At 41.3% G+C, this 24,875-nt stretch overlaps 1 protein-coding gene across 1 annotated transcript in view; it reads right to left on the minus strand.

Annotated features, from left to right (window-relative positions):
* NBAS (NBAS subunit of NRZ tethering complex) overlaps positions 1–13,838 on the minus strand; it is a 312,486-nt gene extending 298,648 nt beyond the window's left edge. Inside the window, exons 1-6 of the mRNA XM_065928602.1 lie at positions 13,683–13,838; positions 11,371–11,425; positions 9,660–9,696; positions 7,085–7,162; positions 6,686–6,733; positions 2,022–2,065 (exon numbers count right to left, since the gene is read on the minus strand). Of these exons, the coding sequence (XP_065784674.1) occupies positions 2,022–2,065; positions 6,686–6,733; positions 7,085–7,162; positions 9,660–9,696; positions 11,371–11,425; positions 13,683–13,799 (379 nt within the window). The 5' untranslated portion in view covers positions 13,800–13,838. The remainder of the gene's footprint in view (positions 1–2,021; positions 2,066–6,685; positions 6,734–7,084; positions 7,163–9,659; positions 9,697–11,370; positions 11,426–13,682) is intronic.
* Between the last annotated feature and the right edge of the window lie 11,037 nt (positions 13,839–24,875).

Consider the following 24,875-nt stretch of genomic DNA (forward strand, 5'->3'; position numbering starts at 1 on the left):
ATATTACTTGTCTGGAGAATTCCATGAACAGAGCCTGGCAGGCTACAGTCCATCAGATCGCAGAGAGTCAAACACGACTAAGCAACTAACACACACACATACATGGAATTGTACAAGAATAATAATTCTAACATTCTAATTAATATCACCATTAACATGGGACTCCAAACATTCTTAAAACATTTGATTTTTACATCTGAACAGCTGAGAATGAGAAGGAAACTGGCCCTAGGTCACCAATGGTGCATTTGACCAGGAGCTTAAGACCAGCCGGGAGAATCCTCTGTCTTCCCACCATTCCGTAGATTTCAAAACTATCAATGCCTCTCTTCTCCTGGCTCTTTCACTGTCAATTATTTTAACCTAATGCTGCTTTTTAATTTTAAAAAAAAATTATTAAAAAGCAGAGACATTACTTTGCCAACAAAGGTCCGTCTAGTCAAGGCTATGGTTTTTCCCTTAATGTATGGATGTGAGAGTTGGACAATAAAGAAAGCTGAGCGCACCAAAGAATTGATGTTTTTGAACTGGTGTTGGAGAAGACTCTTGAGAGTCCCTTGGAATGCAAGGAGATCTAACCAGTCCATCCTAAAGGAAATCAGTCCTGAATGTTCACTGGAAGGACTGAAGGTGAAGCTGAAACTCCAATACTTTGGCCACCTGATGCGAAGAGCTGATTCACTGGAAAAGACCCTGATGCTAGGGAAGATTGAAGGCAGGAGAAGGGGATGACAGAGGATGAGGTGGTTGGATGGCATCACCGACTCAATGGACATGAGTGTGAGTAAGCTCCGAGAGTTGGTGATGGACAGGGAGGCCTGGTGTGCTGCAGTCCATGGGGTCGCAAAGAGTTGGACACGACTGAGCGACTGGACTGAACTGAATGCTGCTTTAAGGTAAAATATGTATACCATGTTCTTCCAAGCAAATGGGGAAAAGGGCCTATGAAGCACTAAATACAGTGTCTGGCACACAGTAAGGACACAAGTGTTTGTCATCACTACAGTGACCATGATTATCATCATCACGATTCCGACAACCTCTCCACTTTTAAAGTAACACAAGGTCAGACAAACATTAAGTGGAAGTCCTGTAAATAAAATGTAATAGATGCATTTATGTAACAGCACATGCACTTAATTGTCTTCCTCCATACCTCAGCCTTTTCATACATGGCTCTCATAGATCAAAACACTTCCCCTGCTTTCTCCTACCTTCTACTCATTCTTAAGCTTCCTCTCCAAAAGTCACTTTTTCTGAACAATCTCCTCTCACACTCTTGGTTAAACTCTCACCCTGCTCTGTAATTTTCCTTCAGATTTATCAAAATCTGTAAGAATATATCTGAGTGTCTACATGCCTCGCGAAGGGCTTCCCAGGTGGCACTAGCAGTAAAGAACCACCTGCCAGTGCAGGAGCTGCAAGAGACACAGCTTCGATCCCTGGGTCGGGAAGAAGGAGATGGCAACCCGTGACAGTGTGCTTGCCTGGAAAATCCCATGGGCAGAGAAGCCTGGCAGGCTACAGTCTCTGAGGTCGCAAAAGAGTCAGACACAACTGAGCACACACGTACCATGCCTTATGAGGTAAGGGACCATGCATTTTTGCTCATAATCAAACCCCTCAAACCCAGCAAAATGTCATATAGATACATAAATGATACTCAGTAAATTTTAGCTGAATCATGTATCAAAGAATGATCAAATCCCAGACTATTTACTAGTTATATCTGACCAACACTTGACATATCTACAAATGATACTCTGCACTCAAGTCAAAATAAGAGTACAGACACTTACAAGCACATTATTAAAACTGGCTAAGAGTTTTGTAAAACATGTCAATCTCATATCTCTCCAAAATTCACATCTTAAAACAGAAATCAGTTAAGATGTGTTAAAATTATTTTAATAAATTCATAATCATCCTTGTCAATAAACAGCATCTATTCTGAGTTTTAAGAAATATTAATTGTTGCAAATTTGAATTTCTCATTTTTTGAATATTCTGGAAACTCTTACCTTGACATTTCCCAATAATAGATGTAAAATCATCTTTTGCAGACCTGCAAAAGACACATGTAAAATTAAGACAATAGTTTGGCCATAACAATACTGTGTAGTAACATAAGACACCACAGATCAGACAACTTCTCTAGACAACATTAATGTTTAATGACATTCCTTCCCTCATACAGAAAGGTTCTGCACCACAAATAAGACCCTTTCATTGGTGACAATGTTTTCTTTCAACCTTATTTCACTAGGTACACATCTACAGTAAGAATACAGCAATACAAGCATAAGTGATTTTAAGCACAGCTTTTTAACACCATAGAGATGCCTGAACCCTAGCCCCAAAGGCTCTGATTTAGTAAATCTGGGATGGGGCCCAAGCAAAAGTTTTTTTCTTTTTTTTTCAGTTCCACAGATGGATCCTGGTTAAGAACCACTGATCTGTATCATATCACAGATTTTAATCAGGGAAAAAGGTCTTGTTTTCATAAGTCAAACAGCTTTAACAAGTGACCATATACACATATATATAATATATATCATGACCTACTCAATATCTGTGTTCTTGAAATATATATCAAAGTAGCCTAATTATATCTTCAAAAATGAAAAATGGTAAACCTTCTAGAAAAGAATTTATAAACAATTATCCAAAACTTTAAGGTCCATGGTATTTGATCTAGCAATTTAATTTCTATAAAGTTATCCCTGGGAAATAATTACAGATATACACAGATAAAGGCAGTTAATGCAGTCTAATTTATGAAAAAGAAAAATACAGCCAGTATAAAGAGATTAATTATTAAATTTTACTACATACACTCTATGAAATATTATGCAATTATTGTATGTGACATGAAAAGATGCTAACAGTGTATTAATTTACAGAAGTTAAAGAAAAAGGTATCAAATAGAATGTAGACTACCATTCTACTAAACATACACATAGATTACATACACACAAATTTAAAAGAATATACATCAAAATGTTAATAGTAGACAACTTCTGGACCATAAAATTTGCTGTTCTTTCATAAATACTTAACTATAATGTACTTTCTAACATTTGTAAAATAAGTAAGCATTACCTTTAAAACAAATTTTAAACACTAAGATTTTTAGCCATTTATTAAATTATATTAACAAAATCCAGCTACAATTATGGAAATAAATTTCCTCAAGGAATTAAGACTATACAGCATCCACGTGGACTAGAACAAAAAGGACATGACCTCTCAAGTGAAGTTGACTTGATGTTAGCTCTTGTAACCCGGACAAAATATTCAACATGATTTCATTTTTCCTTTCACTAAGCAGGGTAGGTAACTGCAACTTCAGCATTCAGAGAAGATTAAATGAGACATCACATATTCATTACCATGAACTAGACCAGGTGGCGTTAATGGTAAAGAACCTGTCTGCCAGTGCAGGAGATACAAGAGACAGGGGTTTAATCCCCGGGTCGGGAAGATCCCCTGGAGAAGGAAATGGCAACCCACTCCAGTATTCTTGCCTGGGAAATCCCACGGACAGAGGAGTCTGATGGGATACAGTCTATAGGGTCACAGAGAGCTGGACACAATTGAAGTGACTTAGCACACAGACTGAAGTAATACAATCACAAATAGTAGTTTGTTCTTCTTGCTGGAAAAGGGGAGGCAGGGAGGGGAGACAAATTTGTTTTGTCAAAACTTCACAGAATATATTCACTTCAGATACTTGAGCAAATTGGGAGGAGGGGAGGCAAGGGTGCCTTTTTTATGAGTCCCTTATTGTAATACTTTTTACTGTGTTTCATCAGTGTTTCTAATCAGTTCCCATATTTATAACAGCCCATAATCGTAAGAAACTATCACCTCAATACTTAGGAAAAAAGGAAGTACGTGTTAACCACTTATAATCCATAGCACCCAGATGACAAGTAGCAATTCACAAGCTGTTTTTCACCCAGGTGAGCTCCACACATAAGCAGGTTAAGTGGGTCATAGAAGAGCATGCAATTGGGGGCCTTTGCCACTCATTGCAGAAGTGAAGAGGAGGGACAGCAGCCTAGCCCTGCACTGCAAACAGCAGAGCTGTCTCAACTACAGTGTTTCAGCTCTGCATGTTTTCCACTAAAACCATCTCCTGTTTGTAACTGCTTCCTAATATCAAATAACAACCCCAGACACTATAATTATCTTTCATATTCTAATTCAATGAACAAATATTTACTGAATACTGAGTGCCGACTACCATTACTGCTGGAGTCAACTTGGATTGTATGTGCTCCTCACTGTGGCAGAGAAGACACAAATGGAGCAGTGAGAATAAACATCTTAAAAATTCAGGCACAGCCACTAGTCACAGCGGTGACTTCGGGGATCTACCTTGCCCTTTTTCTTTGTTGACCACCTCACTTTGCTCAAAGACATTTCCTTTCAGGTTACTGCAAAGTAAGTGTGGGTGTCTATCTGCAACAAAAGCAACTGAATGTCAACGTGAACAAGAGAGTGGGCTCTGCCCCGTAATATCCTCTCCAGAATCTGCTTCCCTATCCCACTTGCTGACAGGTCACTGAAACATAAACTAAGCATCTATTACATCCAAGGAAATATACAAGTGCAAGGGAAAAAAAAAGAAAACGGTCCATGCCTCCAAGGAACACACAATACAACGGAGCCGCAGACTTCAGATCCCATTCAGTGGAGTTTTAAACAAATGGCGCCCCCTTGGAGTAGTGCAAAGCAGAGGCCATAAATATACTAGGGGAAACCCACATGTAAACATATTGGCACAGATGGCTAAAAGGCAAGACCAAGAGGCAGTACAAATTTGTAGACAAGAGCATGAACACTGAAGCTAGGAGAGCTGATTTCAAATACCTGGGCAAGTTATTTCACCATCCTGTGCCAAAGTCCTCATTTCTAAAACAGAGAAAAAGGACTTCTGCAAGGATTGAGCTAATACGTGTAAAACACCTACAACAGTGCCCAACACCGTTAGCATTACCTTCTTATCATTAATGTGTTGATTATTACAGGAGCATCAAGGATCGACACTTAACCAATGAGGGGAAGGGGATCCAGTGGGAACGAGTCCCTGAAAGGCTTCCTCATACAGCTGCCTCTTGGCCCCAAAAGTCTTTAAATGTACCAAGCTACAAAGCTCTTGCAAATTGTAGACCAGACAAATAAGATCCTGATGACCATCACGTCTGTTGCCCAGAAATCTTCCCTCGCTACTTAGTCTCAAGTGCATGAGTGGACTCTTACAGATCGGGCCTATGTACACGTTTTATAAATATTATTGTACATTTGTATTTGCTAGCAATCCAGTAGCAAATCCTCTTACAAAAGCAAATAATTACTTTTTTTTCTTTTCATCAAAATTTTTAGTAACAAGTTTCAGAAACCCTTAGTCAAAATGTCCTTCACAAGCCTAAGTATCAATCTTTTGCCACATGTGTATTCCAGTCCTAACAACTGAAATCATTCCATTAATGTTCCCATTTTGTGGGGGAAAAAAAGATGGCAATTTTGACTACTATCTGCTGTTCATAAAGAAGTCACACGATGAACACATTTCTCCAAGAGAAACACTTCACATCACTGCAGCAAATGGAGTAGAAGTGCCAGCCCATCTGTATTAACAATTATCAGCTAAAATACCATGCCCCCAAGGCTCACTGTTGTGGTTAGAGAAGAGGGCCATGCCTATCAAAGCCATGTGGGATGGAGAATGAAATTCGGAAAAGCAGTCACTATTGCCAATCATCTCTGTCTTGATGGTTTTAAGAATGATCACAGAGGCTCTCGATCTGAAGTCAGAGCCCCAACAGGAGCTAACCCTCCATCTATTCCCCTAAAAGTTGAGGGGTCCACTTCTCCTTGGATAAATGAAAAAAGAAATTTTGTAAACAGAAACAGTGTGCTAAAAACTGAATGCTTATTAAAACTAGTTTCAGTCAACAATAAAGCAGCAGAAAAAACTTCTGACTGGTACCCAGGCAGCCTGAAATTTCCACCTCATTTGCTTATTTTTTGAGACTCAAGGCTTGGAGCTTTCGTGGAGTCAGGAGTGGCCCCCAGATTCAAAGGTACAATATGTTTAGTCTGCTGTTGACAATTTCCTGAGAGCATAAACTAACTTTCCTACATTAGTTGCCAATGTTGCTATTTCTTTCACAACCTAAAAATAAAGTACATGGGAAGCCCTGCTCTGAGAAGTCTTCTAGATGTGTATGTAAGACCACTGATGTCTCCGGAGGACAGAGAATCAGTGGTATCTAGTAACACGAAGCCTTAGTGTTCTGCAGGCCCACATTCCATCTACAGCTTTATGCCAACAGAGTAAAGCTGTCTCTATTGCTTTTTCACTTTCCTGAGCATCTGCTTATCTGACTTAGCAATGAAAGAAGAGTGATTTTCAGAGCTCTGGAATATATGCTTTTGTCTACTGAGAAAGTAAAATTTCTCAGGAGACAGAGTGATCTGGGGAAGTAGAAGGCAAACTCTGAGAAAGCAGCCTTCATCCTTTTAGTAGCATAAGTTGGCATTTGACACCTTACAAAATTACATGAGTTAATAACAAAATCCCTTTAAATACACCCCCTTTAAAAACCTAAGTTCTCATAAATCAAGTAAATCTTTTCTGAAGGGAACTGCTGAATGAATACAACTGACACTTACCTGATCTCCACACACTGGTCTTGAACTGCGGCCAAGAGTTTCCCATTGCTTTCATGGGGAGAAAAAGAAAGAAATCCCTTTATGAGTATCTGTAGCTCTCATTAGCATAGACGGAACCATTTTAAGAAGTTAAAATCATTTTCAAGTTTTTTCACATCTTTAATTATCCAACTTCTGACCTTATAATTAGATGTATATATAGGTACAAAGGCATACAAAATAATTCAATAGAGTTGCATTAATATATTTAAACAATATTAATCATGTGTGACACAGGGAATTTATATACAATAAAAAACCAAGAGAGCAAGCCATAAGGACCCCAAAATTAATATCCATAATGGAATTTAAATGCTAATCCAGGTAGAGAAACATTAAGTGAATTTTATGCATCCTTACCTTGCAAGTACCAAATGCCAGTTTATCTGTTTATTAACCAAGCGAACCAGTCCATCAGGGAGCAAGAAAGGTGCAGGGCTGAAACCACAACACATTAGCCCATTTAAAAACTCTAATCATGAAAACCACATATAGTAGTTAAATATTATAAACAGCAGATCTATAGTGAACAAGAGGGATTTTTTTCTGTTAGAATATAAAAACAGAATATTGGCAAACTCAAAACTGAAAGTTACTAATTCAATATCTGAAACTTGACCACGTACATTTCTCTACTACCAAAAAACACCCTGGTTATGTGGTCAATGATATGTTTTTTCTAAGGAAGAGATATCTGAGGGAGCCAGTAACAGCAGAGTCAGCTTATAAGAAACACTTCCTGCAATGCACACCCAGAAATACAGACTCCAACGCTAACAAAAACAAACTCCAGTACACAGCTAAACTCACAGAAAGAAACAGAAATCTCCCAAGAACTACAAATGTAAAGAGAACAAAGTTGGAAATGGGCACAGGACAAAGAGAGGAACAGAACTCCAAATGGAGAGTAAACACCTGCGAGGGGCCACAGGAGAGACAGGAGTGGGAGGTGAGACCCCCGCAGAGACCAGGCCCCTCAAAATACTGTGCCATCAGAGCAAGAGGAACAAGTCAAACGTCACCAGGGACCCGGGGAGACCTTCAAGAATCTCATCTCTGCGAGGAACTCTGATCTCTGGGGGGATGGGAATGAAATAGCAAAACCCCAAGTCTTTACTACATGCAAGACTGGACGGTGATTTCACTTTACTCACATGCTGCAAGGTTCCCAAGCATAAGCTTACAATGGCATCATTAACAAAAGATACAAGGAAACGACCCACCACACGTGAATCAGGAGATCAGACAAATTAGAGGAGTAATACATGAAGAAAATCAAGAAAATAGGTGGGAAAGAAAAAATAATTCGATGGGGGAAGAGAAACAGGAAAAAAGAAAAAAATATGGAAATTAGAAAACACAACATAGGATAAAAAATATTAGTAATTTACATCTGGTATATTTATATTCATTTTTTAAGACAAAACAATTAATGCCGTGAGGTACTTAATATAATTAAAAAGATATGAAACATGCCTATGATACAATCAACATGAGAATAATAATTTCCTCTGGAGGGGAAGAAGACAGGCAAAGGTGGGGGTGGGGAGGAGTGGACTTGAGCTCTAACAAGTTGCATAAAAATAAAAACAGGGCCATCTGAAGCACATACAGCAGAAGAGCAACAACTGCTTTAATTCAGATGTGAATATGATCATAACAGATTATATTACTGTCTACAATTTTCAGTCTGTTTGTAATATTTCATGATTGAAAGAAAAAAAAAAACCTTGAAAAGGCCACTCAAAACAAATATTGGCTCCAAGACCTTTTAGGTATAATTATCATAAACTAAAAAGCAAAACAACTACAAGCTTTTTGAAAGAAACATACCACGGAGAAGACTAGATAATCACCTCATGGTGCACTCAGTCTGTACACTGATCAATGTGGCTAGTGTCAGAGAAAGGACTTCTTGCGAGAAAGACACCTCCTGACGCCTGATCGTAAGGTGTTTACACGCAGGATGAGGCCTGCATCAGAGGCAGCTCTTGCATATCCTCCTCTTCAGTAAATAACAGAAGAACTTACTGTTCAGGAACACCCTCAACAGACATCATTCCCGCCATCCCTAACCAAGGATGCTCAGCACTGGCAAATGTAGTCCGGTGAGCCCAGGAAAAACAGCCTACCTCTTACACTCCCCTCCCCATGACCACCCTCCCTCTCATTCACTTCTCTATCGCATTCCACATCCCCCAAAATAAGATAAAATTCAGTAAGAAATTCAATGCCTGCATACACACATACACACACAGGAAAAGCAGAAAAGCACTGGAGGTAACCCTAGGGAAAAGCCAAAGGTTTGTTTTATAGAACTAGAACCCTGTTATCTCTAGAGCTCTTAAGATTAGCTATCCTCGAGGAAAAAGCAATCTGTGGGAAATAATTCTATAAATCAATTCCTACACGTGCATCTAAAAGCAAAAATATATCTTTGGTCCGATTAATCATCTCCTTGTTTCGAAAATTAGCACCAGGCAGGCCTAAAAACATACTTAACACTCAAAAGAACTAAGAAGTTTCCAAGAACTGAAACCTAAGAGGACCTTCTCTGACCACAGCAACTGAACATTGACTACAAGAGTTGATACAACAGCAAGAACAAAAAGGTTTTTAAAAAGATAATGCAAGAATAGGTCCATCTGTTCTTGAATGTGTCCATTCAAGGCAAGGCTGAGAAAACATTCAGAGAATGCAGAAATGGTCATGAGATATTCTCAATAATAACTAAGGGATCTAAAATTAGCCTACCGAAAGATCTTGTCAGGGTATACCAAATGTTTGACAGGCCTGTTTTATAAACTGGGTTCACCTGAATGTCAGCATTCACATCACAATCTGGGATTCAATTCTGAAAACTTCAATAATAAATAGGAATAATATTGTTTGTATTTGCTGTTCATACCATTTCTCTGAAGCGCTGACAACTCACCTGTACCAGATATATTGGCTTAAAAATAATAAACGATCTGTAATAAAAAGAAAACAGCAAAGCCAAATATGAATGAGCTATTCTTTGGGAATCATTTTCTATTTTAGATTTACTGACAATAAGTCTAAAATACACTGTAGAGTGAGTCATTACAAAACAAAACATGGAGAATACAACTCTTGACAAGAATAAATATAATCTAATATACACAATAACTCTAACAAGATCATATATTTGTTTATATGTCTCAAGTCTGTATTATTCAAAACTTTGTATAACAAGTAAAAGTAGTTTGAGATGCAAAATTTCGCCTAAGAGACTTTAATGAAACCATAGAGTAGAAGTCATAGTGATCACCCAAACCAAAGTATTTGGAAAAAGACTATGACCATTTCACACTTTACAGCAAAGACTTAAAAATAATAATAATGCCTAAAATGGGGAAGTCCGTGGGAAACAAAATCTTCAACACACTATTGACAAGCAATGTTTTATATGATTCCATTTAAAATGTACACATATGTGTGAACCTGCATACATGGGTATGCATGTGACAACAGCAAAAGGTCTGAAGGATGAGAGATTATCTCCAGGTGGTAAAATGAGGAATTATTTACTCCAATTTGTGGTCTTCTATATTCCTAAACTTAGTACATTACTTTTATATATTTCCTAAATTTTTAAAATTTCACATTTGATAATGAAAACTGAATATGCTAGTGTGTCTTGTAATAGAAGATAAAATTATTATTATATTTTCAAACAGGTATATTAATACATCTATGTGGAATCTAGAAACATTGTATTGATGGACCTACATGCAGGGCAGTAATAGAGACACAGAGAACAGAACTGTGGACACAGTGGGTAAGGAGAGAATGGGATGAATGCAGAGAGTACCGTGGAAACACATACACCACCATATGCAAAACAGCCAGGAGGAATTTGCTGTGTGGCTCAGGGAGCTCAAACTGATGCTCTGTGACAACCTAGAGGGGAGGGATGGGGTGACAGGTGGGAGGGAAGTTCAGGAGGCAGGGGACATGTGTATACCTACGGCTGATTCCTGTTGATGTATGGCAGACACCAACACAATGCCATAATGCAATAATCCTTTAATTAAAAATAGACTGTAAAAAATGTGTCTGTATAAACATATGAATACATCCATATATGTGTATATGTATATATACACACGTGTACTTACATAGACGTATATAGTTAAAACATATGCATTTTTTTTATAAAACAGGTAACATTTATGCTATTAATACTCATTTTAATCAGGCAAATTAAAAGTAATTAGTTTAGCAACTGAGTTTACATTAAAGCTCAAAAGGACACATCTTCAAATCCCTAAACTTCTTAAAAGAGCACAGTTACAGAATAGGAAAAAATAAGGAAAAAATTATCTGCTAACTATATCATAAATAGTTAAGCTAACTATATCATAAATAAATAAGCTATGGTGGTGGTTTAGTCACTAAGTCATGTCCGACTCTTGTGACTCCATGGAATGTAACCCCGCAGGCTCCTCTGTCCACGGGACTTTCCAGGCAAGAACACTGGAGTGGGTTGCCATTTCCTTCTCCAGGGGATCCTCCCAACCCAGGAATCGAACCTGGATCTCCAGCATTGCATGCAGATGCCTGTGCTGCAGGCAGACTCTACCAACTGAGCTATAAGGGAAGCCAAAATGGGCTATACTCACCCCTAATTGCTTTTGTGATGATAAAGGATGCACCATGTTTCCGGTTGCCTCTAGGCTGCAAATGAAAAAAAATTTTAAGAATTTTATACTGATACTTATACAGTAAGTTATATTTCTTTACTAATACTCAGTACTGGGCACAAGTTACCAGTATCTTTAAAATTACTTATAGATAGAAACAAAACAAGGAAAAGCAGCACTAGCAAAGTGAGCATGGCAGAGATACAGGCATTTGTCAGGATGAATTCTGCAAGACAGGACAGGGATTGAGGCTGGAAAATGTTTCTAAATCAAAACACCAGTGTAAAGAGAGAAAAAGTCAAGGTCTAAGACCACACTGGTTGCCAGTTGGCACAGTCTATTTTGGTGGGCTACAGAGGCCTAAAAGGGGTTTTGCTTGCAGAAAAAGTGGTCATATGGATCAATAAGCTCATGCCCCAAAGCAAATTTATTGAATATTAGCTGCATATTCATAGAGAAAATACTACAAACAGCCACACTGGTCTATAAGCTATATTACATAGCTCCTTAAGTACAGACCAAGCATAGGTTAAACAACACCAGGCACTATAACATGTAAGATGTCCGAATGGGCACAAAGTGCAGACAGATATGGCTTAAAAGCCATAAAAAGTTATTTCATTTAACAAACATGAATCGATCATTTACTTTGCGAAGACAAAATTTGGTTTGGGGAAGAATATAAAAATGAGTCAAATGTAGCTGCCTTTCAAGAGCTTGTAGTTCAGTTGAAATCAATAGAACCAAACAAAAAAGTGTTATGAGGTTCCAATATGAGTTGATGCAGTGCATATCTCTTTAACCAATTTATCATGTTAAGCATTTCTATAACATTATTGTAATTAACCAGTGAGTGCTAAGGTGTGGAAACTATCCTATTCAATTAGCGGCAGCAGCAACTTTCCAGCTGCATAAGATACCAAATATCAATTGTTCAACACAAACAGAAACTATGTAAATACTTTTTAAAAATTATGCATAAGGATCTCTGCCAGCCTACAAAATATTCCAAAAAGAAGAAACTGCAGTGGGAAGGAGGTTAAAGAAAAGCTTATAAACTTTACAAGAGAAGCAGTACTTTCTCCAGTAAAGAAACTTAGCAGCCAAAATTAAAAAAAAGAGAGAGAGAGAAACTCAGAAAAGAGACTGTAAATAAGAATTCGTATGGGCTGCAGCCCATGATCTTTAACGAAACCCCTTTCCCATCTTGCTGCATATTCTGAGCTTAAAACAGCAACTGGCACACGTTAGGCACTCAATAAATATGTTTAATAAATGTGGATTCCTGGTTCTTATCTCCACCCTGTGTCTGCGAGGTCCTTTCTATGAAACTAATGGAGGGATTGGGGGCAGGAAGAGAAGGGGACGACAGAAGATGAGATGGCTGGATGGCATCACCGACTCCATGGGCATAAGTTTGAGTAAACTCCGGGAGTTTGTGATGGACAGGGAGGTCTGGCGTGCTGCGATTCTGGGGGTCGCAAAGAGTCGGACACGACTGAGCGACTGAACTGAACTGAATGACCCCAAGGTCCAGATTACCAACACCTACAACCCCTCTTGTAACACAGAACCCAACCCCGGGTCCTCAGAAATCTTCACTCCTCAGGGCATTTTGCTCATATCGCCATTAAAATGCATATTACAGCAGGTGATGAAAAAGTTTACTACACTGTCTTCCCTCTAAGACCGCAAATACCAACAAAGTTATTCACTTCGGAAGCGCAGCGCCTGACAGTATCTGGGACACGGACAGACACACACATATACTCATTAATTACTGAAATAACACAAGAACTGGCACAACTCGGGCCCAAATTGGAGCAAAGGTTTATGCCGCGCTCCACGACAGCCCAGCAGATGTTGAGATGACTGCAGGGTCCTGGAAAACACTCCCACAGCAGGTGAGGAGCAGCCCTGCCCAGCCCTGCCCGGGCCGGCCTGGGGAAGGGACCACCGAGGGTCTAGGTGAGGGAAGGACCCCCGAGTCCAACGCTGTGCCTCCCCTCCAAGTAGGGACGGTGAAACAGAACGGGGGTGGTAAAGTACGTGCCTCAGAGCCCAAGGTTTCGCCCCCCGCCCCACCCCGAGAACCGAATTAGGAGTCCAGGAGGCATGCCAGAAAACCCCACCTAGGGGACCCGGACCCCGTTAGCACGCGGTGCCGTTGCCAGGACGACCGCACATGCAGTGGAGCCCAGCTCCATCACCCTACGTGGCTCCGGCTACGTGGCTCTGCCGGGGCAGCGCCGGCACCAAGCTGGCCGCAGCCCCGGAGGGGCCTGGTTCACCTGTACTTCCGTCTCCGGGGGCCACTCGGTGTTGACCAACAAGTCATAGAGTATCGTCTCCTCCTCGCCCTCCGCAGCCCCTGAACTCACGGTCGGCGTTGGCTCGGAGGACGCCATATTTGGCCCCACCAAGCGCTGGGGCAGGGCCACTACGGCAAGCCGCGGCGGACAAGCTTCCGCGGCTGCGCCGCCTCTGATTCCCGGGGAAAGGGGTGGAGTTAACCCGGGGTGGAAAGGAAATGCTGAGTTGAAACTCTTCTTTGAGTATGGGACAACCTCTTGCTTGTCTTGCAGTACAGCTTACATTCTGGTCTTGGTGCGCTCCCTGTTTATTAAGTACATGAGATCAGCCACGTCCCAACCTCTCTTACCTCTTCAGCTTCTATAAAACGAAATTGATAAAACTATCTCGCTGAGATCCTTTCCAAGGCAAACCATTCATCATCACAGGAATCTAAGTCTATGCCCCAACCTCTAACGTGGAAAAACCTGAAGTTGAAAGGTTCTATGAAGACCTACAAAAACCTTGGAGGACTAGCGCCCTGCGATCTGCCATTTATGTATTCGTTGCCTAACTGATACAAAGAGGGCAGTGTTTTTTTAAATAAACACTGGAAAGTTATCCTATGCAACAGATTAAACAAATGAGAGGTATCATTGGAATTCCCTGGTGGTCCAATGGTTACGACTCAGGCTTTCACTGCTGTGGGTGCCCGGGGTTCAATCCCTGGTGGCAGAACTAGGTTCCCGCAAGATGTACAATGTGGCCAAAATTTTTTTTTTTTTTAATTTTTTAAGAAAGAAAGGTATCAGAAGAATGATGCTATCGGAGTTCAGAAAAAGCCAGAGGGTCTAGAGGGGCTTTCTGGAGGAAATGGAGTCTTTAACAGATAAAACTGGAATCAAGAGCAGAGGGTTTGGGGAGAGCGTTTCAAGTAAGGGGAAATGGGGTAAGGACAGGGGCAAAAATATCGAGTTGAGAGAGCAAGCAGCTGAGTAGAAACCAAGTCAAGAAAAGGTGTAGGGGCAATAAAGTTGAAATATAGGTTGAGGACCCACTTCCAGGTCTAGGCTTATTTGTTCATTCATTTATTCATTCCTTCATTCAACAAGTGCCTCTCTGAGAAGTCCTGTAATGTAAAAAGAGATTTGCAACCTGTATAAGTGTATAGTATCCAGGTGTCTTGCTGTATCTCACTGTTCGCTGAGCCCAGAGTGTGCGGAGCATGAGCAGGGAAGCCGGAAGAAGATGCAAAGAGCCACAGTGAAGGAGGAAACAGAGCAGGCTCCATCTTGAAAGCAGGACTCCATCTTGGGCCGGACTGTGGACTTTGAGCTATATACCCAAGATCTATGGAAACGACATACCAACTGGAAAACAAGGGCCCTGGAAGGAAGAGCCCCAGAGCTCATACCTAGACTTTCTGTCACCTAAGAGAATGCCCGAATTATCTGTGTAACCAAATAGAATCATGCATTCTATTATGCCTATTGGGGTATGACCACAGGCCTATTGATAATTGTCCACGGTTAACTACCTGGGCTTAGGGCATATGAATCACGGGTTAACTTTGATTGTATCTTTCTTTTTCTTTTATTCAGACTAGTTTCAGGAAATTTGGGGAAGTGGGTTTGGGCACGTACACTTAGGGTATATACCGCTGCTCCTGCAGCTAACTCGCTTCAGTCGGGTTCTACTCTGTGCGACCCCTTAGATGGCAGCCCACCAGGCTCCCCCGTCCCTGGGATTCTCCAGGCAAGAACACTGGAGTGGGTTGCCATTTCCTTCTCCAATGCATGAAAGTGAAAAATGAAAGTGAAGTCACTCAGTCGTGTCCAACTCTTGGTGACCCCATGGACTGCAGCCTACCAGGCTGCTCCATCCATGGGATTTTCCAGGCAAGAGTATTGGAGTGGGGTGCCATTGCCTTCTCCCTAGGGTATATAAGGTTTTCACAAAAACTGGTCGGGGTCCTCAGCTGAGAGGAGACTCTGCCTTGGGCCCGCCAGTGTAATAAACTGCACTCCACTATCTGCATTGTCCTCTGAGTGAGTTTGTTTCCTGGAATGCGTGGCTACAACAACAAGGACTGAAGACATTCTTTATTCACAGCAGCAGGGCAGGCAAGCTTTATTCTAATGGCTGACACAGCAGCAACGATGACTGGGTAACTCAGTGTGACTCGCCTCTACTTGACTCTTTCCTACAAGAACTTTTTCAGGTGGTGCTTGTATAGGCCCACCAGGGTGCGCGTGCGCGGTATCACAAATGATCCCAGCTGTAGGGCATGAGTGGAGTGGGGCGAGAGAGTCTGACGACCGCCACCTGGCCAGTTCCTCTCTCCCTATGCCAGGGAATTAGTACTGTATCACATCCAAAACAAACATAAATATTGAAGATTTGTTGCAGGAATTATATTGCCTAATATGCATCAAGATGCATTAGGCAGAGATGCAATTAGAAGCCCAGCTGGGAAGTCTAGGGCTCCTTTTCTCCCTAAGCTAGATGACCTCAAAGTAAGTCCTGTATCACCTGCCTGTTCTCGCTTCCTCTCTCATCTCATCTCCTGCTCCCCCACTACCTTCTGAGTCCGCCAGATGCACATCGTCTTTAAAGACCTGGAAAGAGCTGTTCCCTTTTCCTGCAAGGCTTTCTACAAGATACTTTACTCTCTCTCCCTCATCCCAAAGTTTCTGCTCAAATGTTTTCTCTCTGAAGCCTACCCTCACTGCTCATTTTAAATTTGTAACCACCTTTTCTGAACTCCAGTACTCGAGATCTCCCTTACCCACTCTACACTTATTTTCTATATAATTTATATTTTATTACATTTGTTTATTCTCTGCCCCCTTTCGCTAAAATGTAGGCTCTGCCAGAACACCATGCTCTACTGTATACCTATAGACGCTAAAATGGAAGAAAGTCAGCCTTCTCCTTGTGTGAGGGAAAACTCAGTTTTTTTTGCTACAATGTGATTCTCATCACAGGTGTCTCCACTTCTTACACAAAGCTCTTTGTTTCTGACACTTCGCATCACCAAAGGAGTGGAGGCTCACAAAACTTGAGGAAAGTTACTTATATTTTCTGTTCAAGGTTATGACAAAAGATACAAGTGAACAGCCTGATGAAGAGATATATAGGGTGAGGTCTGGGAGGGTCCTCAACACCAGAGCTTCTGTCCCCATGGAGCTGAGGTGTGTCACTCTCCCAGTGGGGATGACTTCACCAGTTTGACGCTCTCAGAAGCCCCTACTGTTGGGATTTTTATGGAAACTTCCTCACATATGTGTGATCAATGATTAATCCCACTTCCAGCCCCTCTCCCCTCTCTGAAGGATGGCAAGGAGCAGACACTAAAAATTAAAAGCTTCTAATCATGACCTGAAGAATTTCTTGAAGAATTTTCCACACAAGCTGGAATCAAGATTGCAGGGAGAAATATCAATAACCTCAGATATGTAGATGCCACCACACTTTTGGCAGAAAGCAAAGAACTAAAGAGCCTCTTGATGAAAGTGAAAGATGGGAATAAAAACGTTGGCTTAAAACTCAACATTCAGAAAACTAAGATCATAGCATCTGGTCCCATCACTTCATGGCAAATAGATGGGGAAACAGAGGGACTATTTTCTTGGGCTCCAAAAATCACTGCATATGGCGACTGCAGCCTTGAAATTAAAAGATGCTTGCTGCTTGGAAGAAAAGTTATGACCAACCTAGATAGCATATTAAAAAGCAAAGACATTACTTTGCCAACAAAGGTCCGGCTGGCCAAAGCTATGGTTTTTCCAGTTGTCATGTATGGATGTGAGAGTTGAACTATAAAGAAAGCTGAACTCTAAAGAACTGATGCTTTTGAACTGTGGTGTTGGAGAAGACCCTTGAGAGTTCCTTGCACAGCAAGGAGAGCCAGCCAACAAGTAGATCGTAAAGGAAATCAGTCCTGAGAATTCATTGGAAGGACTGATAACTGAAGCTGAGATTCCAATACTTTGTCCACCTGATGCAAAGAACTGACTCATTAGGAAAGATTGAAGGTGGGAGGAGAAGGGGACAAGAGAGAATGAGATGGTTGGATGGCATCACCGACTCGACGGACATGAGTTTGAGTAAGCTCCAGGAGTTGGTCATGGACAGGGAGGCCTGACATGCTGCAGTCCATGGGGTTGCAAAGAGTCGGACACAACTGAGCGACTGAACCAAACTGAACTGAATCATGACTTGGTCTTTCTGGTGACCAGCTGCCATCCAGGAGCCCACTCAGAGTCAACTCATTAGAACAAAAGATGCTCCTTGTACTTCTCAGTTAAGAATTTATAAGGGTTTTAGGAATCCTCTGTGAGGGTTGTAGTCAAAGACAATATTAGAACAAGAGATACTTCTAGTATCCTTATTACTTAGTAAATTACAAGGGCTTTAGGAGCTCTGAGCCAGGAACCAAGGGCAGAGACCATCCTTTTATCTCACAGATGCTGTACATATGTGTGTGTGTGTGTGTGTGTACATATCCTTGCCAAATCCCCAGAGTGGATAACAGTGCCTGGCACAGAGCAGAGGACAATACATATTATTTGTTGAAGAAATGAGAAACTTCCCCCGAAAATCCTCTCCTCCCATGGTACTTTTCTTCTCAGCAGCTGTGTCTTTTATCAGATCGTCAACTGTAAATATCAGACATCTCTCCTCATCCCACTCAGACTGGCGAGTTGCAGAGCCTCAGCGAGCACTTCTCACCTCGCGTTCTGCGGAAGGTGAAGGGGTGGAAACACAATCCACAGGGAGGGAACACAGTGCGAGGGGGTGGACCCAGAACATCCGGGACCTCGGTACCACCGTCTCCCACTTCCGCACACCTGCGTCTCCTTGGCTGCTTACCCCTCCTCCCTATCTCATCCTTTATCGGATGGAAAATAAGATTGCATTCTACTTCATTCATTTTCTTCACTACCTTCACGTAATCAGTACAACCACAGCCCGGAGGCAACCAAGCTGGCAAAAGATGCTCCTTCTTAGGTGATATTCAAAGAAGAGAGCCACAAATACATCACCAAGAATTTTTTTCTTTTACCATCATCACACTGTGTTTGTTGCTTTATCCATCCTCACTGTTACCCATTTATCATAGTTTGAACACCAGAACAGGAAACAAATCCATAGCTGGCTGACCTCTGGGGGCTTATATTTTGAAGAAACAAAAGCACAAGCAGAAACAGGATTATTTGGAAAGTGACTAGACATTTAACTTGGAGCAATGCTGGGAAGGAAAATTCTACTAATAGAGGTGCTGGGAGCAGAAAGTTATAAAGTCTTTGTCACCACAATTAAAAATCCAAAATATTCCAGGGTAGGGAAGAATGTGAGGTGACCAGAGAAAGGAAGAAGGTGGTAAAAACATGTAGGCCCTGAGAAGAGCTCCAGACAGAAACCGTCAGGCCCTGAAGTTGGAAAGAAAAGGCAGAGAAGTCAAATCCCAAATCAAAGTTCAGTTGAGTCAAAGGAGTAAGATGATTTAAGATGGTTTGGGTGGCTGAAGCCAAATGAGTGATTGGTCTTATTTACAGCAACTATTAGGGACTTCTCAGGTGGCGCTAGTGGTAAAGAACCCAGCTGCCAATGCCAGAGACACGAGAGACAAGGGTTCAGTCCCTGGGTCGGGAAGATCCCCTGGAGGCGGGCATGGCAAACCACCCCAGTATTCTTGCCTAGAGAATCCCGTGGACAGAGAAGTCTGGCGGGCTGCCAGAGTCAGACAGGACTGAAGCAACTTAGCACGCACAACAACTATTTAGTTTCCAAACTGAGATACTTTAAACAACGAAATAACTGTGCTGTGAAAACAGGCATGAAACAGGATTATCCTCAACAAACCGAGATGATGGAACAGAGTGGATGGTCAGACTGATCGTAAACAGGAGGGTGGCTGATTAAATGAAGAAACCCTGGGCAGTTCGTAAGGACAGCGAGACTTGGTTACGACTCTCTTCTCCCTCCCTCCCTTGCACTCTTGGTGACAGCTGTCATTGTGTCTGCCCAGCAGAACAGCTTCACTGCCTCTTCCTCATTCAGCCAGATAATTCTCATGGGGCTGCCAGACCCCAAATTCTGCCTCTTTAATCCAAGTCTGCTCACTCAAAAAAGCCCCAATCCCCTGAGTGCAAGCATTGGGCAGAGAATTCTTCCCTTCCTTTTTTTTTTTTAAGAGATTTAAGTGGAGGAAAAAAGCACCTTTCCTTTTTGAATCACAAAGTTCAAAGAACAGACTGGGCAGCCATCATATTCACAATGAGGCTGGAGAAGCCTGTCTGCAAGGTTCATAAGAGAAAGAAACCAACACATTGAGGCAAAACAGAGGAGAGAGGAAGACTTCACTTGATATTGCATGCATGCTCTATCACAGGCAAGAATACTGGAGAGGGTTGCCATTTCCTTCTCCAGGGGATCGTTCCGACCCAGGGGTTGAACCCAAGTCTCCAGCATCTTCTGCATTGGCAGGTGGGTTCATTATCACTGAGCCACCTGGGAAGCCCCTCACTTGATATTAACATAGCTGAAATAAGTGACATCTGTGTGCTTCCATCTTCCCAGTTAAGCTAGTGGAGTCACCTTAAGCTAATTTGAGTTGAACTCCAAATGCCTTGAAATGACTCCTCTCTTGATAGTTTTAGTAGTGGATTTTGCAGATTTCCTCAATTTAGAATCTGCAATGTATAGATCTCTGCAACGTTGCTTCCAAGTTGAGTTTTTAATTAGTAATACATTGATAGTCTTATCAATGAATACATTGATAGTATTCATGGCTTACAGAGAACTTTCATCCTCGCAACCACTGCTGATGTGGATAAACAGAAATTCTGGGGGGAGAATCAGATCCCATTTCATCTGAGATGAAAACTCAGAGAACTTCAAGGTCACAACGGAGCCAAAATTCAAACACAGTTGTTCGCATCTTGGTTATGCATTCCTTTCTTCACACCACAGAACATCACAGGAAGCATTTAGGTGGTAGAAAGTGGATATGAACTGTCCTGGATGACAAGAAGTACCAACATGTGGGACAGGAGTATTATCAGCCTGTTCTGTCAGGGGTGAGGTGTTAAAATGTCTTGTGTTTTTGTTTTTTAAGTGATGTGTTAGTCATTTATTTGTATTGGACTCTGCAACCCATGGACTATATAGCCCTCCATGCTCCTCTGTCCATGGCATTCTCCAGGCAAGAATACTGGAGTGGGTTACCATGCCCTCCTCCAGGGGATCTTCCCAACCCAGGGATCGAACCCAGGTCTCCCGCATTGCACACAGATTCTTTACCATCTGACCCACAAGGCAAGGTGTTAACTGTATCATACAGAAGAGTTTGGTTGCCATGTATTACCATGGCCATCTAACAACTTAATTTAACAGCTAAAATTTCCAGCTGGTTGAAAGATATTTTAGCCCGTAAAAAAGTCATTCTAAAAGGAAAAATCATGTTTTCCAAATAACCAACACAAATGGTAATTCTGTGAACTACTTAAGGAGATAACAGTGAAAAAAAAATGAGACAATTCCAAAATAGGCATAATAATAATAATGGTGTATGCTTTGTATGTATTTACTCTGCTCCAAGCATTGAGACAGGTACTTTGTTAAACGTTATCGCTGTTCCTCTTTACAGCACCGCAAGGAAAGGGTTACTGTCCGTATGAATGAACAAACTCAGGCTCTGAATCACTGTCACCAAAACAGTTACACACAGATAGTAGAGGAGCCAGAACTGAAACACAGTTCTTGTCTAATGTTCAAATTATGAATGGAGAAGGTATTGGGAGATATCCATTTTAAAAAGAAATAACTGATGTTTTTGTAAGGTTCTGATGAGAAGGGGAAAAAAATGACAAAATTTCCCCCACTTCTTCCCGTCCTCACAGTGTATCGAGTACACCTCAACTGAATTAAAATATTCTCCTCTTCTTTCTTGATGGCCATAGACATTTCTTTCTTAGAATCAGACAAAAATTACCTAGCAACATCTCACATGAAGGAATCATTTTTCTCCTCTTAATTCTTCCAGGTAGAGCTATCATTAAGTGATAGGTTCATTTTGTAGGAGATCAGCAAGTTAATTCCCTTCAGCTAAAAAGCCTATGAATCCAGAAGTCATTAATGATCTTCATTTAACCCTTTACACTTCTGCCTATTAGAGACCTCAGAGATTAGTTTGCCAGATGAAACTGCTTTCATTTAACTTTGAAATTGCACAGTAAAATTGAATTTGGACGTTTAAATGCCACCTCTTATAGATGTCATACATCCGTACTTGATTGAACAGTAAACTCTTTATGTATTGAATGGTAGCTTTTTATGAAGAGAGTAAATTATAATCATAATGATAAAATACTATGCAGAGCAAACCGAGACATTCTATTTCCTCCAGAAAGCCTGAAGAATCTCAGTCAATCCTTCTATAAATATTCTAAGATTGCCATAATGGCTCTTGGCAGGCAAATAGACGTCATAAAGTTCAAGTATGGTATTAGCTAAGAAGAAATCGCCAGCCCCTCGCTTAAAGCTCATTTACTCTAATTCACTGCACAATTCACACAGGCCCTTCCCCCAGTTTTCCTCACTCACAAATCATAGGGAACAAGCTGGGGAATAAGCCTTACCAGAGGCACATGCAGTGAGACATGCAAAAATGAGCAGTCAGCAAGAGATGAGCAAAAATTTGATTAAAAAAATACATTGGTAAATTAATCAACTATTGACATATAATTAAGACCAGCTCTTTTGTTTTATTTGGCTTAAAAACAAAGGTAAATGATCTGTAGTATGCTTGGAAGCATCAGAAAGTAAGATGAATTGATGAATAGACTGGATGAATAAATGGAAAGATATGTCATAAAACAAGCAAGGAATACTGATGCTAGGATCTTGGTGTTGGTTACATGAGTGTTCACTGTAAAATTCTTTCAACTTGACTATATGTTAAAACTTTCATAATAAAATTTTGGGGAAAAATGTAAATCTACAATTTTTGATGGCACAATCAAGGGATATGGGAAGGAGAGTCCAAGTATGCTGGTCATTTTGTTAGCTGATTATTTCTTATTTATATTTCAATTCCTACTTTTAGAAATACATCAAGCATAATTCAAATTCTCTACCTGATACCTGGTATTTCTAATACCTGAAGTCTTTAAAAATGTTTTCTTCCTGCTGAGTCTTGCTCATGGTGGCTTGTTTCTTTATGTAGTGTGTGTGTGTGTGTGTGTGTAAGTGTGATTGTTCACTCATGTGCTTTGGAATATAACCTGTGAGCATTTTTTGAGGCCTGGGTTAGAGGGTACCTTCCTTCTGGGAAGACTTGCCTTCACTTTTACAAGGCACCTGTGAGACTTGGGTCCAGTTTAAGAATCTCTGCTTCAGATGTTACAACTAATGTGACCCAAGCTTACAAGAAGGTCAGGCTGTAGTCACAAATTCTCAAAAGACACCTTCATGTCTACTCATATTCCAGGTTGGGCAAGCAAGTTTATTTGCTGTCTGCCTCTTCCCTTGTGGCTCAGCTGGTGAAGAATCCATCTGCAATGTGGGAGATCCGGGGTTCAGTCCCCAGGTTGGGAAGATTCCCTGGAGAAGGGAAAGGCTACCCACTCCAGTATTCTGGCCTGGAGAATTCAATGGACTCTATAGTCCATGGGGTTGCAAAGAGTCGGACACGACTGAGCAACTTTCACTTTTCTGTTTTATGAGATGTATTTTTAATTGTGTAGCTCTTCGTGGATCCCACCTTTATGCAAGGGGATCAGTGATCCAACTCGCCTCCTTTCACAGGCCCAAGGCTTTGACCCCAAACCCTCCACTCCATCCCACCCATCTCTGTGTCAGCCTCGAAATCAGAGCTCCACCCCTAAAGCAGTTGGTGACTTTACTGCTTGCTTCTTCCATGGATTCTCCTGCCTGTTGCCAGGACCCTGGGTTTCCTGTACTTTCTGACAAACTCATCCATCCATTTTAAACCTTATGTATTTGCTTTTATATTTTATCAAGGGCTCTTGGTGTTTGTGGGATTCTTTCAGGATGTCTTCTCTGAAAAATCTGCCTGAAATGAGACACTCTGAACCCCACAGAGGGAAACACAAAGGGGCAGACATTCTCCCCAGCTTTGCCAAAAATGACTCAGCCTGTGCAGCTCACAGGCACACAGACCACAGACAGCAGATGAACGATGGTCCCGAAGGGAGGTGACTGGCAGAATCCAAAAGGAAAGGACTCATTTGCCAACATGTAGAAGATGCCTCTGGGACTCCCCGGAAGTGTACGGTAAGGATCTTACAAATGACGGAGGGTCCCATGTCACCAACGGGGAACAAAACCAGTGAAATGACAGCATTCCGTGTTCCAGTGATGACTACCATTCATGCCCACAGAGTGTGGACGCCTAGGGAGTCTCAAATAACACCAATAATTCAAAAATTCAAAAGGCAACTACAAAACCAAAGTGCTGTATTTCTTTGTGGACAGGGACAATGGCTTTTTAATCTCCATCAACCCAGCTTGAAGGAAAGCTCTGAATACGTTTTTATTGACTGCATGAATTATTCATAGTTAGGTTGAAACTGTTACAGATTAACCCTTTTTGCTTAAAAGAGAGATTGTAACTTTAAGAAATCATTTCTTTTCCTCCAACAAAATAATATAGGCTCAGGGAAAATTTTTCTCAATGAACAGATCGCTTGTGAGCTATGATTGTTTTGCTAACTACAGTCATAATGAAATTATGGTCAAGTCCTTCAGTCTGTCCCTGAGCTGCCTGTGATGAAAACCTACAATGGAAACAGTAACCTAGAGAACAAGGATTCAATGAAGTTGATGAAGAATTAATCACGTGCTTTGATAGAGCAAAGACCCTTCCTTCTCAATCTGTGCTAAGCCTGTGAGTGGGTCCCTCTGTATCTGAGGACTAGTAGCTTCCCTCTCATCCTTATTGAGTTTCTGAGATGCTATGAAGGCCAGGCTACCCTACTAGAGATAGAGGCCCAGTGGAGAAGCCCCAGAGAGCACAGCAAATAAGAGAGGGGACTCACAGAAGAACATAGAAGCTTTCCACAACCCACTCTGGAAGCAGCCCAGCCTCCAGAAAGCCCTCTGAGAGCATAAACCTGGGAAATTGTGTTCAAAACCTGAATCATCCTCTCTTGACATTGATTTCC

This window comes from Muntiacus reevesi, chromosome 3 (genome assembly GCF_963930625.1).
Source record: "Muntiacus reevesi chromosome 3, mMunRee1.1, whole genome shotgun sequence".
In the NCBI taxonomy this organism is placed as follows: domain Eukaryota; kingdom Metazoa; phylum Chordata; class Mammalia; order Artiodactyla; family Cervidae; genus Muntiacus; species Muntiacus reevesi.